General features: G+C 40.5%; 1 protein-coding gene across 5 annotated transcripts in view; it reads left to right on the forward strand.

Moving 5' to 3' along the window:
* Positions 1–1,438: 1,438 nt before the first annotated feature.
* PBX1 (PBX homeobox 1) overlaps positions 1,439–17,403 on the forward strand; it is a 336,931-nt gene continuing 320,966 nt past the window's right edge. Inside the window, exons 1-3 of one of the 5 annotated variants that reach the window (XM_055403778.2) lie at positions 1,440–1,876; positions 2,077–2,367; positions 5,575–5,648. In XM_055403778.2, the coding sequence (XP_055259753.1) occupies positions 2,177–2,367; positions 5,575–5,648 (265 nt within the window). In that variant the 5' untranslated portion in view covers positions 1,440–1,876; positions 2,077–2,176. Of the gene's footprint in view, positions 2,368–5,574; positions 5,649–17,403 lie in introns of all 5 variants that reach the window. The other 4 variants (XM_055403779.2, XM_088835990.1, XM_055403781.2 and 1 more) reach the window with 4 other exon arrangements.

A 17,403-nucleotide genomic window follows, 5' to 3' on the forward strand; every position in this document is an offset into this window, starting at 1 on the left:
GAGGACTATCTACACAGTATAATACGTTATATTCCAAAACACTATACTTGCCTTTTCCAAAATAATTCATATGCTTGTTTATCTTGTGGCCACTGTGACTCTGTCAGAATTCCTCTCTTACGTGCCAGATGTTAAGACAGGAGGCAAACTGATGGTCTACCTAGAGTGACAGAATTGAACTTTAGCTGTAAGTTTCTTACTAGGATTTTCCGGATTTTAATTTTTTTTTCATTCTTTACTACTTATTTTTAATTTGGGTCAGTGTGTTTCAATATGTGTATTATTTTAAGCATCTTAAAATAACGCCGATAGCATCAAAAGGGAATTAAGTCTCTTTTCGAACAAGATGAGCACATAACTAATTTTTACACTATTCATACGTTTCTGTTAGATGGAGACACTCCTTCCTTGACACTTAATAACTATGGGACTCAGAGAAGTTATTTAACATTTTGAAGTTCCCTCCCTGTAAAGTGGAAGTAATAATCCATAACTCTCAGAAATGTCTTGGGGATTAAATAAAATAACTCATGTATTACTTGGTGCATAGTAGGCATTCAATAAATGTCAGCTTGCTCCTTATTCCAGTTAATAATGCTTATTAAACTATATTAAAAACTAGAACCAGACTGTGATAATGCATTTCTTTATTAAGTACTTAAGCCAAATAACTAATTTCCCCCAGGGAGAAAAGAAAGAGAGATGTTGAATTAGTTTCATTAGGTCAACTTATTTATTAATCTTTTTTTCAGCATTATTTAGTTTAACAGTCCATAATTTAGTTTCCATGCAACCAAAATGTTACAGTTCAGTATTCCTTTTAGCTCTATTGTGATTGTTCTTTTAAATCTATTTTTACATATGCCATTTATTGGAGCTCATTATTAATTATATTAACAGCTTGATTGTGTTTCATAACAACTTCGTGCTGACAAACTTTGGCTCACAAGAGTTTCCCTGAGGTCTAACGAATTAAAAGGATCAACTTTTAAACGGCAATGTTACAGGAAAAGAAAAACCCCGGCTGCAGGGGAGACCCACACTGTCTATATTCTCTCGTGTTAATTTTATACGTTTGTATTTAAGTAGAGCCACATTTTTTTCAAGGACAGAATCCAAGTGAGGCAGGAAGGAAAAGTGGGAACGTACTAACCGAGCCGGCGCTACGGTATCATTGCACCTTTAAGGACTGGAGACTCGGTGTTGGCTCGGCCTCCTTCCCAGCCCACCTCTGAACTCTGATTGACAGGGCGCCGGGCGAGGAGGAGCCGAAGGAGGCCGAGGAGGAGGCGCAGGGAGGATAGTGGAGGGAGGCGGGGCCTGTCTTTTCTCCAATGGCCAATCAGGGGAGGGGGCGGGGCTACGCGTGCCCGCCTCTCTCCTTCCCTCCCCCGCCTCCCGGCTTCCCCGCCTCCCTCCTCCCCCTTCCCCTGCTCCCTCCTCTCTCCTCCTCGCCCTCCTCCTCCTTCTCCTCCTCCTCCTCCTCTCAGGCTGTGGTTTTTCTGTATATGTTTCTGGAGTCCTGAGCCTGAGCTAAACAAAAGCAGGAGGCTGACGGGGCTGCTGGAGTTTGCAGAGACACGGAGGAGGAGAGAGCCTGTGCTCTGCCTTGCCGCCGTGGCTGGGGGAGATCTGGCTTTTGCAACCACCCCCTTTGAGATCACTCTGGCCCGGAGTGGGGGTGGGGGGCAGCGGGGGGTGGGGGGGAAAGTTTGCATTGCAATCCCCCTGCCTTCCTCTCCTTTCTCCCGGCCAATGCATATTTGCAAAAGGATTAAGCCACAGATTTAAGCGCCGGGAGCCCATTTCTGCCTTGCAAAGGAGACGGACTGAAAAACCAAAAGCCAGCTCTGATTTCTTTTCGTCAAGTGGGAAGGTGGTTTATTTTTCTTGCTTTTTTGGAGTCAACACCCTTCCCCACCAGTCCTTATCCCCACCCTCACCCCGCAACCCCTTCACGCCCCCCTCCCCCTCCCCACTCCCCATCCTCCCACCATCCTCTAAAGAGGCAAAGGGATTTTTTTTTTTTTTTCTTTTGGTCTTCTTTTTTCCCCCTTCTCTGTTTATCCTGAAAAGGATTTGAAGACAGCTTGAAGGATAAAAAGCCTTGGTGCTTCCCAGGAGCCGAGCCGAGGAGCAGAAGAGGAAGAGCCGGGGGCTGCCGTTGCCTTTGGAGATGGACGAGCAGCCCAGGCTGATGCATTCCCATGCTGGGGTCGGGATGGCCGGACACCCCGGCCTGTCCCAGCACTTGCAGGATGGGGCCGGAGGGACCGAGGGGGAGGGCGGGAGGAAGCAGGACATTGGAGACATTTTACAGCAAATTATGACCATCACAGACCAGAGTTTGGATGAGGCGCAGGCCAGGTGAGATGGAGGCTTTTCTTTTCCTTTCTTGGGGTTTTTTGTTTTTCTCCCTCTCGCTGGGGGAAACAATGGGAACCGAATCACCACAGCGCTTTCTTTTTAAATGTTATTCCTTGGCCCATTTTGACGAGCAACTATATGGCGGAGGAGTAAAATTTGAAGGAGCGTTGTTATCGAAAGTGCAATCTCCCATGCGGTGATGTGGCTGTCTCTATGTATATTTTCATATAGTGTGTGTGTGTGAATATAGAGATCTTCATATATATCCACACAAACACTCAGGCAAGCCGAAAATACTGCCAACTGATCCAAAAGCGGCCCTCGGCACTTTTTACTGCTTTAAAAAAGTATCAGAGAGAGCAGAATTGTCAAGTTTTGAACAGTATTGCATGTCTTCTTGTTGAGGGACTCCGTAACATTACAAAATAAAATGTCCCGTGAACACTTTATTAGCAAATATAGTTGACTCCTTACGTAAATCAGAGGCTTTGCATTTTCTATGTGGACGTACTCCTCTAAAATTAATTTTTATCTTCCCCCTTTCCATATTAAAAAAATAAAAGCAGAGTAATTCTTTGTCAGTAGTTGTCAGCCATCCAGAAAATATTTTGCATTCATTTAATTGTTTCAAAAAGGCTGATGTAAAGAAAGAAGAGATACTGTTGCTTTTAAACATGTTTGTTCGGTTTTAGAGACTCGGATATGTAGTGTAACTTTATTGTCTCTTATTTTGAGTCGGTTACTAACCTTCTGTGGCACAGAATGTATGGTTCTTTAAAAAGGGGTGGGGGGAGAAAATCAAGCATGCTCTTTTCCCCATGCTTCTTTCAGGACCACTTAGATGCTACTAAAATTGAAATGAAGGCAAATATGTATTTTATATATTTCCATCCTATAGGACATGAAGATCTTCATTAAGGAAGCATTATAAAGAAGCTGTGTAGCTTCTCAGTTAATCCACTGCCAAGTATATAGTTCTCCACTCTAGGATTTTACAGTAAATTCTCTTTAAAAAAACAAAACATAAACTAAATGGCAACCCACCAACTGCTTGCCCAAGGCCGATCTTGAAAAGAAGAATTTAAGACACTCTAATGGCCACATATGTCTTTCCAGTTACCCAGCTTTATTAAACCTCAGAAGTAGCTGGTTTTTTAAGTCATATGTACACAGTTTCTCTACCTCACAAGACTTACTTCTATGGAGAAGACATTATTATATGTATTTTTGTTTAAGGGAAATGGGAATAAGCAATGAGAAGAAGCAATTTCAAGGATGATATGAATTACACTGTTATTTTAGCTGTAAGCACATGCAACATGTAAACTCAAAAGTCCTGAGGTTTATGGGTGCTTGAAAACTTGGGAAGGTTCAAAGACTGGAACTATGCTATTTTTTTTTTTTAAATAGAGGAAGGTTTTCAAAAATTATTTGGTGCCCTTTTTGAATTTTATTATCCGGAGAGAAGCTAATAGGTAGGGTTAGTGGAAGATTTCCCACTGGCAATCTCTTTTTGAATTGGAACAGATTTCTCCATTACATTGTTCCAGAAAAATAAACTCAGACATACCAATAAACGCCTCTAATAACAAGTTTGTGCTGCCGAAGGGGCCGGTAGCACTGAGAACCACCACTTTTCTGATATTTAGTCCCGCTCCTTTTTGTACAACTGAGGACAGCCGTGACTTGGCGGGTTCACCCTTTTAATGGCCTATATGTTAAGAGAATCAGACAAAATTTTGGGATAGGGAGATTTTCTGTTCTCTCTAACCCAACCCCATGGACGTGCTTGGCAATGCAATATTTCTGCAAAGCTGCATAGAATTTTTTGTTATTGTTATTTGTTTTGCATTTGGGCCTTTATATAAGAATACAATTAATGAAAACTCCTTTAAAAGGCCCAGAAAGAAGTCTTTGATACCTTAAAGTCTCCTTCACCATTTTTCTCACCCCAGCTTTTCTTTTTAGTTAAACAATGTAACTCAGCAAATACTTTAACTGGGTTTTCCTTTCCTTAGTCACATCTTCATAATGTACATTTATTATTTATACAGTGAACCCTTCGTATTTTAGACGCAATGTTTATGTTTATTTTGATACTCTTGAATTTTGGGATTTTGACTCTTCTACTCTACAGTAGATAGAGCGTGCATCTGGTTCCCGTTCCTCAGGATGTGTATCTATTTTTTAACTTTGAAAGGAATTTAAAAAGAACTGCATGTGTCTTGAGTGCCAGAGGTTTCCATTTATCTTTATACATTCATTTGAGTTAGTCAACACAATTCCCTTAACTAATAGCTGATATGATCAGTATTTTGTTTCCAAAACAATATCCTTCTGCTAAGTGCTTCCAGAGTAAAATCAAGGGAAAGGTATTGTTTTGGTCCTTAAGTGCGTGCTGAATACAGACACACAGAAGAACCAGGTAAATCACTAATCTAAAAGGCAGAATTGTATTTATTTTTTTCCCCAATGGGTGCAAGGTCCTAATTGTAAATAATTGAATTTCAACACCTGCAAATAAGCAGTGTGTGCACAAGCGACATAATGTGAACACAGAGAAATGAATCTATTCCCCATATGGGTATGTTTGCCCCCTGGCAACGCATTTCCATACTCTTTAACTTGGGGACTGAAATTTTATAAATTGACAGTTCTGCTCAGAAGACCTTTCAAGCATCTTGTGTTTATGAGAATACAGGGGCATCTGCAGAATGAATTCAAACACATGGATGAATTAAATTTGAAAACACACACACACACACACACACACACACGGACTGAGAAGCAGACAGCTCCTAGGCTATGGTGGTTGCGTAGATTATACACAACTGTTAACCCGTGCATTTGACTCTGCCGTGTTTTCATTGCCCTGGACAGAATTATTGGTTTAAGACTTCCACTTGGATTAAACTACTCATAAAAAACAAAACAAAACAGAAAACCCCAAACTCTTCCTAAATGAGCATAATTGAGGTTAGTTCTGTTCTGTAGTTAAATCCCTGCTCTCTCCCTGCTAATTAACATTATTTCTTTTTCTATGGCGGGACTCTTTATATTAAGTCATAAAGCAATTGAAGCATGCCACAGAGTTATGCTTGGTCTCTAATTTTGGCTAAATGCTCAATTTTTTTCCCCCTGTGCATTATCAGCAGCTTGATCCCAGGAGTCCACCTAAGCTATTCTGTTGTTGTTTCTTTCTTGCAGAAAACATGCTTTAAACTGCCACAGAATGAAGCCTGCCTTGTTTAATGTCTTGTGTGAAATCAAAGAGAAAACAGGTAGGAATGAGATTCCAACATTTAAGCATTTTCTTTGGCCAATTGACCACTTAACCGGCAATCAGGAACCCATTATTTAAATATTAAAATTTCAGAATAGAAGGACTTTCAAGATTGATCGCATATTCCAATAGGAAGTCCTAGTAGCCTTGCTTCCTGGAACAGAAAGCACCAAGTTTCTTTGACAGTTATTACCAGGCATTAGCGGTTTGCTTGCCTTAACTCTATTCCTGGCTTGTTTGAAACTGAAGCTAAAACAGAGGTTCTGAAGGGAAATTTACAGAATGATGTGCCTGTGGGGGAAAAATATGAAAGTAAAAGTCCACTTCTTAAAGGAATATATTTTGGCCCATCTTTAAGACAGTGTTTTTGGAGTTGGGCATGGGGGTGCTAAAGTGTTTAAAGTTTCCTCTTCTTTTTTTCTTGTAATTACACGAAGCAGCAAACTAGAGTTCTTGACAGAGTGTTGTCAGATACCTTTGTGGAATGCGTCAGACAACATCAGGTGATCGGTATTTGAGCGCCCTGTGATTTTATAGCTGGGAGAATCGCTGGGTTTAGGAGAACAGAATGTGACAAGCTCACTCATTCTGTTTTCTACTTTCTAGACTTCATATCATGAACTAACACACTTATAACACATCCCAGGAGGGCATTTAAATTTTAAAGCAACAATTAAAAAATAGCAGTCATCAATCAGAGGTGTTCTTAAACAACAGATGCTCTGGGAAGGACACTTAGCAACATCCTCTTGTTTGTTTATTTTAATCCTTAATTTTCCAAAGTGGGTGAGTCTCTCCCTTGTAAAAAGAAAGAGTTGAGAAGGCAATCTGAAGCCAGGGCATAAAGATGAGGAATGCGGGGTGGTTATATAAAGCGGGAGCTTCTGCTGGCCTCTGACTTGGTCGCTCGCTGCGGAGCAGCGCAGAGTACCTGCCATCCTATTTATTTATTTATTTTTTACAACAAGGAGTGTAACAGTCAATAATTCATATCTAAATCATATAAGCAAGGGCATGACATGAATGAAAGTGACAATAAATATGATTGCATGCCCGGTTGATATACATTGATAGTTACACAGAACAGAAGGAGGGGCTCTGAGGGCACGCAGGGTGGCTTTCTTTTTGAGGGCTCTCTGTGTTTCTATTTTAAAAAATAAATAGTTTCAAGATGTGTCCATTGATCGCATATGTAATTACTCGGGTCTTGAAATGTATGGAAAATTAGTAAGCAGCTCCTTTGTTGAATGTTATTTGTGTTGTGCGTGACATCCCAGACAAAGCACCTGAGCAGTGCTGTTCAGATCTTTTAAGTCTTCTAGGTTCCCTTGCCAAAGCCTAACCTTACTGCAAAGCTGGGAATTGCATTATTTTAGCTGTGATATACCTTTTAAGAAATGTGTGGGTTGTGCATTCAAATATCAAAAGGGCTTTTTCAGTTTGTCACACTTTTTAGTTTTTTTTTCTCTGTTAGCCTGGAGCAGGAAACCTAAGTGCGTATATATTTCTTTATCTTTTGTTTTCTTCTTCCTTCTCAGTTTCTTTTTTCTCTGATTCTTCTTTACATGGAATATTTGGTTTGTTGAAATTTGTTGCTAATTGGGTATGCATTCCTGCTTATCTTGCTTCATAAAATAACAGAATCAAGTTATAAAGGCATATTTGATAATTCAGTCTAAAGAGACTCTGTTTTTAAGACACTATCAGATTTTCATTGAAAGGAAGTCTGTCAGGGCATTTAAATGTATATTGTGGTCAAAGTGTTTAATTCCAGTCTTCTAATTAAAATCACTGCTAAGGCAGTAGATCAAAGTGGATGGATGTGAATTTAGATCTGGTTCTGGTGTGGATTCAAGAGTTTGCTCCTCACATGAGTATTGGCTGAACTATGGTGATAAGAAGCAGTTGTGTCGGTCAGAATCATGCTCTAAAGGTATAATTTATTGTTGGATTATATATTTTGTTTTAAAATTTTTATGTTATTGAGTTACATTAATGTTTGGAGCTTTTTAAAAATCTAAATTAAAGATTTGTATGCCGTCTTTCAAATAATATATTTTAAAAAATAGTTTAGTGAATACTGTAAATTGAGAATAAGGATAACTGACCCTGTGTTAAGAGGGAAACACACACACACACACAAACACACAAGTTTTGGATTAAGAGGGCACCCATGGGTGAAAGTACAAAAAAAAAATAATAGTAAAATAAAAAGAGGAAAAAAGAAAGACCTTTCTCCTATTCCTCCACTTGTGTATCAGAAGGATTAAGGAGAAGGAAGAAACCTCTTCTGGAATGTTGAGTGTTCCGTGTTGTAGGTAGGAGACAACTGCGGTGTGCTGAAAAGAACTCTTTGATTGTAAAGCACGGTTACTTACTCAAGATCGACCTCACCCTCAATCTGAGAGCTGGCAAATCTTCCATATGGTTGATGTGTCCGCAGCACAGTGTGTCTGTAAAGTTGGAGGAGCTCCCTTTTTCCCGCTTCTTGATGCAGAGCTAGTGACAAGATTGTTTGGATGATCAGTTCATGGACATTCTTTCATTGTTTTGGGAATTTCCCTATTGTTACTTTCAAGTCTTTACTCTGAATGAGTATTTTTGAGCTTCCTTCACAAGTACTGTAGAGGTTATTTGATTTAGGGTGGGCTCTGTTTGTTTGTATTCTCACAGGAGCACACTAAGGGGCTTACCCTAGGTCTTTACAAGGAAGTCAGGACCCTGAGAGGAGCATGGGGCTTGCGCTTCTTGGCGACTTTTGCTTTTTTGATTTTTGTCAAAGACTTTCATTGGAAAACTCAGAAATTTGGAGGGAAACTAGCTAAGATTGTCTTACAAACCTTTTGGAACTTTAAAGAAACAGACGCACATAACACCTAGTAGGCAGCACCGTCTCAATTTCAGTTGATTGATAGGTATTTAGTCAGAAATTACTGTGGGGATATTCAGGGGAAAAAAAAAGAACCCAAGTGTCTTCTTGTTGAGAAATGCTGGTAAGTTTTTATTTTGATACCTTTTTGCTTTTTTAAATAAAAATGCCAAGAACAAGGAATGCCTGAACAATTCTCAGGCAGCAAATCTCAGACAGTAAGAAAACTCTGTCAAGACCTCTATCAAGTATGTTTCAGAGGCGGCTTTTATCTGCTTCTTCCTTCTGGGAGCATAGAGATTTCATAGAGAGTTTTTGGCCTTTTAATACCTCATTTTCTTTCATTTCTTAAGAACCATTCCTTGTCTTCTGACATATTAGCAATAGATGGGGTTTTGCATATGTGTAGAGGTGGTGGTAGTGGGGTTGATGGGATGGAGAGAAGGAGAAAAAAAAATTTTTAAACATACTGAATTTCTTAAAAGGACCTTGACTATATTTTTAAACATTTCTTGATTTTAAAAAAATTTCTGTGTCAAAAATCATGCCAGTTTAAAAATGAGGAAAAAACACAAAATATTGGTTGCCATTTGCTAAGGAGACTGTTTATAGATAGTAATGAATAGCTGTAATTGTTGTGAATAGTTTTTAATTTTAGAACAAAATAGCTATATATGGCAGTTTTCAGCAAATTTTCCTCGGAGCATCATCTGCTCTGAAGTTAAATCAAATCACTGAAGGATGTTAAAAAATTATTTTTTGCTTACTTAATGCCCTTTTGTTCTCTCACTTCTTCCTTTATTCTCTCTGTTCAATTAACACTCCCATCACAGGCTCTAGTTTTTTTTTTTTTTTTTTCCCTTAACTCTACTACTGTATTTCAGTTTTTTTCCACCCTCTCTTATTAATTCTCACCTGCCACTTCTTTTTAGTATAGCAATTACATTAGGAGATTTCTGCTTCTCATCTTTTTATAGCTTTAGAGAATAATTTATGTGTGTGTGCACGCACGTGTATACGTGTGTGTGTGTGTTTGTATATGTAAGTGGAGGGGACACCGTGGAAGGAAGTTTATATTTTAGGAAAATAATTCTGAAAGGATTAGTTCTTGAGCAGAGAATAGGAGTGAAATAACTTCAGACGATTTAGATATGCCTCTGATCAGATTCTTTTGGGGGCTGCCATGATAGGAGTGACTTTTCATAAATGTTCATCTCTAGAAGGCAAAAGCAAAAAAACTTTTTCTTGCTGATGACAGAATTCAAATTTTGTTGTTGTTGTTGACGGGGCAGAGAGAGAGAAAGGGAGCAAACGAAGGGGAGTCAATTGATGCGGTTTTACTTGAACCACCCTTTCAGGCACAGTGTGTTAGCAGAAGGCAGGTGATTAGACCCTATATATTTATTCTGATCTGGATACGAGCAATAGACCTACAATAATAAGACTCCATGGAAGACACAGTATCAGCTTCTGATGAGAAGCATCCCTTCTCTCCAGTCGTTTTGTGTCATCCCCTTTTAGAAGCCGATTTGGACCCATTCTGACAGCTGATAAGTGGGGAGAAGGGTGCAGCAAGCAGCCCGGGTCAGAGATACCCGAGTGAGGTCTGGAAATTTGGTGTCACGTTTTCTAGCAATTGGATGTCTGTGAAGACTGGGACTGAGGCAAATTTAAGTGAAACTGAGGAAGCTCGAAGAAGGTTTATGAGTCGGGGAATGGCACAGGGGAGACCTGTGGTCTAGGCCTTGTGGGCTGTTGAGAGCTGGGAGCAGTGAGGGTGCTGGGTCCCCAGGTGGGTGGCAGGCAGCACCCTAGGTGGAGAGGTGGTAAGGTCTGGCTCACTGCTGCGGTCCGGCCTCTTCTATATGCCTTTGCTTCTCTGTTCTGCTGACATTCATATGCTTTTGGTTATTGTTGGCAAAATTAAAAAATTTACCCCCAAACAAGCAAACAAACCAAAACTCAGATATTAAACATATTTAAATAGGAAAGCATTTTCATTTTTTCATTTAAAGCATAACCCTGGCTTGTCTTGAGACATAGTTTTACACGCATGCCTTAGGAAAACTTAGGCGGCACTTCGGTTTCCAACTTCTGTTAGATGAATGCTGTTATGGTTGGAACTTGGTGTAGTGATTCTAAATATACTTTTTATCTTTACTTTTTATTTAAAAAGTCACCCAAAATGCCACATGATGGAGGCAGTGTCCTAAGTACAGCTCCCAAAGACAGCCCTTACTCATTTTGCTGTGCTCCTGGAAGCACCCCGTCCTTTGCATGGATATTTTAGCCTGGGTTAGAGCAATATAATAATTCTAGCTCCACTCTTGCGCCCTACCTGAAATGGTGTGGTAAGGTTTATGGAATGTAGTAATTGATGAATAAAATAAGCAGAAGTTTAATGAGTTGTTTGTAAAGTGCTTTGAGCTCCGTGGGTGATACACATAAGAGATACTGTATTTTCTATAGTAAATTATCTAAAGACTTGTATTCTATTCCATTTCGTAGTTTGCCAGTGTGTTAACTCTTCCTTTGAATATATAACTGAGTGGCAAGGTAGTCATTATGTCCCATCAGGAGAATTCTCTGGTTGAATCTTTTGTCTCATCTTCATCTAAGCGATAACACTTTTCAGAATTTGGCAGAGTGATTTCCAGAATTAAAAAAAAGAAGTGTGAGTATACAGTGACATAGGATTATAAAACCTATCTTCCTTCCTGGCAGAATAAGGTCAGTAGTGACTTCCCGGAAGGTCTTCTTACTTCTGACAGCTCTCTTTCAGGCTCTCAATTATTGGTGGAAATCAAGATTGCAGTGGGTGGAAAAATTCATCCATTTTGGTTTAGGTCATGATATAGTTTAGGTCAACTATATCTCTCATTGATATGCTGTCATTAAGTAGAAACTGGGCTGGGTCCCTCATACCTATGTGAGTTCTGGACATACCACTAAGTTGTTATAAGATGACAAGCAGATAGCTTGGATGCTTTCAGGAGAAGCTGAATAGTAGTGGTTGAGGCTTTGGTCTCAAGCCTGGCAGACTGGGTTTATACCCCAGATCGCCAGCTTTCTCAGCTGTGTGACCTGGTTAAGTTCACTGAACTTCTCTGTGCCTCTTCTTTTTTTTTTTCACTTAGAAAATAAAGATAGAAATGGTACCTATTTTGGAGGGTTATTGTGAGGATTAAATGAAATAGTACATGTAAATTACAGTGCCTGGCATAGAGTAAACAGTCCATAACTGTTAGCTTTTATTATTTCTGGCCCTGCTTTCTTACATGAAAAAGAGAGGCTTGTACCAGATGGTCCCTAAAGACCAAGCCAATTCCAAGACTCTGTAATTCTGTGCTGAAAAAAGAAAAATAGTGCTGAATTTAAGATTTGTTTTCTTATGTTTTTCTTGCCATTCTCTTAAAGTGAGAATGAGTTGTATCTGGCCAAAAGGCTGGGCAAGGTTGGGAGAAGAGGGGAAAAAGTGAATGGATATGAGCAAAAATGAAGGTTTTCAGTTATCTACAAACTGGACAAAGACCACCCGAAAAGTTACGATGGCATTTTTAGTGATGACATTTTCTTAGCATCAGCAACTGGAGATATTACATAATCATAGTTAAAAATATTTTTCCTCTGAAAACACATAGGCCCATCCCTTCAATTCACAAAGTTTCAGAGGAGGAAGGGTGACATAAAGTGAGTTTAGGGCAACCTGACCTCTACCTGTCTTCCTCATATGTTCCTACTTGAGGGAAAACTTTATCTTTGTCATAACAACAACCTTGATACTAGTAGGTTTATTTATTTTTTTATAGCTTTCTTGGGATATATTTCATATACCATGAAATTCACCCATTTAAATTATACAGTCCAGTGTTTTTGGTCTATTCACAAAATTGTGCAACCATCACCACAACCTAAATTTAGAATATTTTTATCACCCCCTACAAAAAAACCTGTGTACTCATTACCAGTCAGTTCGTATTTCTCCCCTTGCCTAGCCCCTACTCATCACTAATCTCTGTCTGTATGGATTTAGCCATTGTGGACATTTCACATAAATGGAATCATATAATATATGGTTTATTACTAGCTTTTTTTCTCTTAGCATGGTGTTTTTAAGGTTCACTGTGCTGTTGCATGTACTGATACTTCATTCCCTTTTATAGCTAAATAATATTCCATTGTATGGATATACCACATTTTATTTATCCATTTATCAGTTGATGGACATTTAGGTTGTTTTCATATGTTGTTGCTGCTCTGAACATTTGAACAAAGTTTTATGTGACCATGTTTTTATTTCTCTGGATATTTACCTAGGAGTGGAATGTTGGATCATATGGTAACTCTGTGCTTAGCATTGTGAGGAATTGCCAAACTCTTCCAGAATAACTGTAGTATATGTATTCTTAAGTTTTATTGTAAATGACATTAAATTTGGTCTTCAGCACTCTCAGCATTCCATTTTTTCAGTCTTTTTCTTCAGTCACTGATCTTTCTTGTCAAGGTTTACTGTATTTTTTTATCTTATTGGATCAATACCTACTCTAAGAAAAAGTATTTTGATAGTTGTTTGACTTGAAGTGAACATGATCAAGATTTATATGAAACCTCTCTCAGAACTATCTGCATTTTAGAGAGAAAAAGAAGTCAAAGGAGTGAATCTCTACGGTGTCAGGTTCCCGGAGAAGAAGACCTTTGCCAAGAAGACCAGGCAGTGTTCTGAAGAGCAGTCTAGTATGACAGAGAACAGGGTATCTGAGTGAAACCAGTCTGGATCCAGATCCTCACGTGTGTGTGTCATTGGAAAGCCGCTTTAACAGAGCTTCAGTATCCTTAGCTGTACAGTAAAGACAGTGCAATGTAGGCTTGCTTGAGGGACTAAACAGGACAATTACATAAAGCACACAGTTGCATGAGTGTGCTAAATAAATAGCAACTACTGTTTTATTTTCAAAACCACATGACTGACTGTTGACCTCTGGTCTCATTAGTTTGACACTGTCTGTTCAGGTTGGCTTTTCTACTGGCTCTGGCCAGAAGTTTTTGAGACTCCCTGAGATACTTCCTGACAGTGCTTTTAAATGCTTTAAAAGAATTTCTGTATGAGAGGGGGGGAACGCCCAAAACTCATCAGAAGGTATCCAAACACTCTTGTACTTCCTTCTTTCAATCCTCGAGTTCTAGTGAGAGAAGAATCCCATTGAATGGTGCTATGCAGTGAACCCATATTTCATTCCAAATTTAATGTTTTTAAATTCTGTAGTAGTACACTGGAAAAAAAAAGTGAAAAGAAACAGGTGAAATTAATTGTAATAATACATTTTATTTAAATCCAAATATATCTAAATTATTTCAACACGTGGTCAATATAAAATTATTAATGAAATATTTCCGCTTTCTGTATTAATTCTTTCAAATCTATTGTATATTTTACATTTGTAGCACATCTTCCATTTGGACTAGCCATACTCCAAGTGTCCAAGAGCCTCATGGGACCAGTGTCCTCCATACTGGACAGCATGGCTGTAGAATGGTTGTTCTGGCATAAATCTTTGTTTTGTTCTTTTCTTGGCATAATTTTCACACTCTGAGGAAGACTCCTGGTTGTTCCCTACTCACACTTGATCTGGTGGTTCTGCACCAAGTGAAATTGGTTCTTGATGGATAGCCATGTTGTGAAAAGAAAAACATATCAAAGGCATCTCTTTCAAGCAGGGAATATCCCACTCCTAGGAGCCAGGATGAGGTAGTTCCCCTTTAACTCCTTCTGTTTTTACTTCTTTCTTTCCTTGACTCCTTGTTTTATGGCTTGATTCCTTATCCTTAACAGAATTTGAAATGTTCCCTAAAATAAAATAGGTGTTGGAAACAATCACCTTTTTTTTTTTTTTTGTACAGCTAGAATACAGTGGAACAAGTACAGAGAATTCCATGTGGAGACAAAAAAAAAGTTTTCTGGACCCTGAGTCAAGAGTTCTAAGACCTAACGCTGCCTGCCTCCAAGTTACAGTGTTATTTTGAGAATGCCATTTATCCTCATGGTCTCATATTTCTACATCCATGGAATGGGCCACTCCAGTGAGCCACTAATCTGAGCCCACCTTTCACAGATCATGAGGTCTAACCTGGTCCCCGCCAGGACCTGGATACATAGCATTTATGAAAGGAAATTCTTCTTTCATTGTTATGGCACTTCTAATTTATCCTCTGACTCCTTATATCTTTTCTAGACAGTCACGTAAAACTGGTTATGGTGGTGTTAAAGCAACTTCCATCAATCAAATTGAGTTGGAAAGGCAAGCTGGGAGGAAAAAAAAAGTAGTGATTTTTTTTTTCCCCCTAATTGAAGCATTCAGTATCACATTTTACAAAGCCAGCTGGAGGCCAGTCCCAGTTTAATCCACCTTGTTGACTCCATGACTAAATGCAAATTATGTTTCTTTTGCATCCTATCTGTTTGTAGCTATTGGATTCTAGACTGAAAATTGCTTTTGGAAAATACAAAGATTTATGGTTTCAGACTTGGAAGTGCAGTATACGTTTGCCAAGTTCATATAGTGCGGCCGAGGAAGTCAGGAAATTTAGGTTTGATTTTCACCTTAGAATTGTGGACAATTGCTTGTTCAGTGTGCCTCAGCTGAAATACTAAAATGATGTCTGTTTCCCACCTACCTGTCAGTGGGGCTTCTGGAAACTTAAAGTGAAGATATTTAGAAAGATGTTTGACTTTCCTTAAGAAAGTGTCACTGTGAGAAAAGTTCTCTATTTGTCCTGCTTTGAGACAAGTTTGAATCTGCCAGTAGGTCAAAGGAATAAATTTACCTAGTGGCCTGTGCTGGTAGGGCTGCCAGTCATTTTTCTGAGGGTTTTAGGTGATTTGAGCCCAAGTCTTGTCACTGTAAGAGAATCCTCCTTATAATTACCATTGTTAATAGAACTGAAATTTTGCATTTATCTTTTGTTCCTAACAAAGAAAGCCTCTCAGAAACCCTGATGATGAACCCAGACTACATCCATTCTGAAAGGCTCTCTGTGGGTACCAGGATATAGACGTTAATTCCTCACTGCAGAGTGTATGCTAGGGCGCACCCTGCTTACATTAACAAATATTTAAAAACAAAGCGGAGCCGATACAAACACAGCTTTTTTCTGTGTGGTCTCCTTACCAGGGTGACTGTAATCTCTAACCCCTTGCGAGGGAGATGCGAGTTTGGGTGCGGGTAGGTGGTGATGCCCCGGGCAGCACTGGAGTATAAAGGCTGGAGGAGAAGTAACCAGATCCTGTGAGGAATAAAATAAAGCCACTTCCTCCCGAGGCCAATCAATGGGGAAGGAAAGCAACAAAAACCCTACAGATGAGAGAGCCTGTTTGCTTAGATCAGGTGGAAAAGAGAAATCGGAGTTTCCGAAAAGGAGTTTAAAGGGACGCATTACAAAATAAAACTTTGGGAACTTAAGAAAATGCTAAGAAAGCGTGGAAGAGCAGGACAGTGAGCCACATGGCCTTGTGCTAAGAGAGGCCCCATCAGACAGGATCGCAATGCCTCTCGCTGGGCCTGGGTAGACGGGCGCCTGGGTCTTGCTGCAGCATCCTGCTTAGCTAGGCTTGCAGAGGAGGGGGCTCTGCGGGGGCCGCGACGCCTCCTAGGAAACTGGTGATCTCACCGCGGGGCTGATAGGGATGCTGGGGAGCACGCGCCCGCCGGCTCCGGTCCCCTGCCGGCCCGAGGCCTCCAGTGAGCCCCGCGGGGCTGCGCTGACTGCCCAGGAGCCGCCGCCCTGGCCAGCAGCAGCGGCCTGGAGCCCCCGAGCCCGGCGCAGGCCGCCCTCGAGCGGCCAAGGAAGCCGAGCGTTCCCGGAGCGGAGCTTGGTTGTGTCTTCACGGATTTTCTCCTCTTCGGCACCCCAGGCTCCCTCTCTTCCCAGCCACCTCCTTTCTGGGCTGCCCTCATCTCTTCTAATCCCCGAGAGGGTGATAGGCGAGGACCCAGTCCTATCCTATCATAGGGAGAAAGCCATCCTTCCTTTACCCCCAAGGCCGGACTTGGACCCACCTTGACACAGCAATCAGCAAGGGTGTGGAGGTCTGTCACCAGGGAGCCAGGCTTGGGGGCTGTGCTGCATTTTCCGTATGCACAGTGGCCGAGCAGTGCAGACACTGGCGGTGGTAGTTTTGCATACAGAAGTGAAATTCAGAAGGCACCGTGCAAGCACGTGGGTGAGTGTATGCGGGTGTCAGCGCTCACACACACACACATCTTAATTTGCAGCTCCTGCTTAGTTGCCTCGGTATTGTTTCGGTAAATAATCTAGTTGATGCTTTATGGTATTGAAATGAATCAAATAATATAATCAGAAGTTCTTGCAGAAACCCTCCCATCTCCTCTCTCTCAGCTCTTACAAGGAGCATCTTCCCCTGGGAGATTTTTAACCCAAAGAACCTTGATGTAAACTGCATTGATATTTGTTTTCGTTGAGCTTGGTCTGATTTCTTTAACACTTGAAGAGGGTTGGGGGCCTTCCTAAAGACCTAGTTTCTGATATGGTGGCTCGGCTTGTCTCGTCTCAGAGGAAGGCCTAAAGGGGCCTCGAGCTGCTTTCTTTTTGCAAGTCTTCTGAAAGTGAAGAATTAATTTTGGTGCTTTGCCCCCCTCCAGCCCATACACACAGTGGCCTCCCCTCCCCCACCCAGCCTGCTGGAGCCAAGGCAGGAAGGGGCTGTCATCATGCTCAGGCCTAAGCCATATTACTTTATTTTTCTTTGTAGAAAGTTACACTGCGAAAGATGTTCTTCATGTGTGATTATTATTCTTCAATGGATTCTTGTGCTTTCGTATCGTTGCTCTGTTACAGTCTCCCGGGGCACCTATCAGGTCCTCTAGTA

The sequence above is a fragment of the Moschus berezovskii genome, chromosome 4 (genome assembly GCF_049115385.1).
Source record: "Moschus berezovskii isolate FMDL1 chromosome 4, NW_MosBer_1.0, whole genome shotgun sequence".
Classification (NCBI taxonomy): Eukaryota; Metazoa; Chordata; class Mammalia; order Artiodactyla; family Moschidae; genus Moschus; species Moschus berezovskii.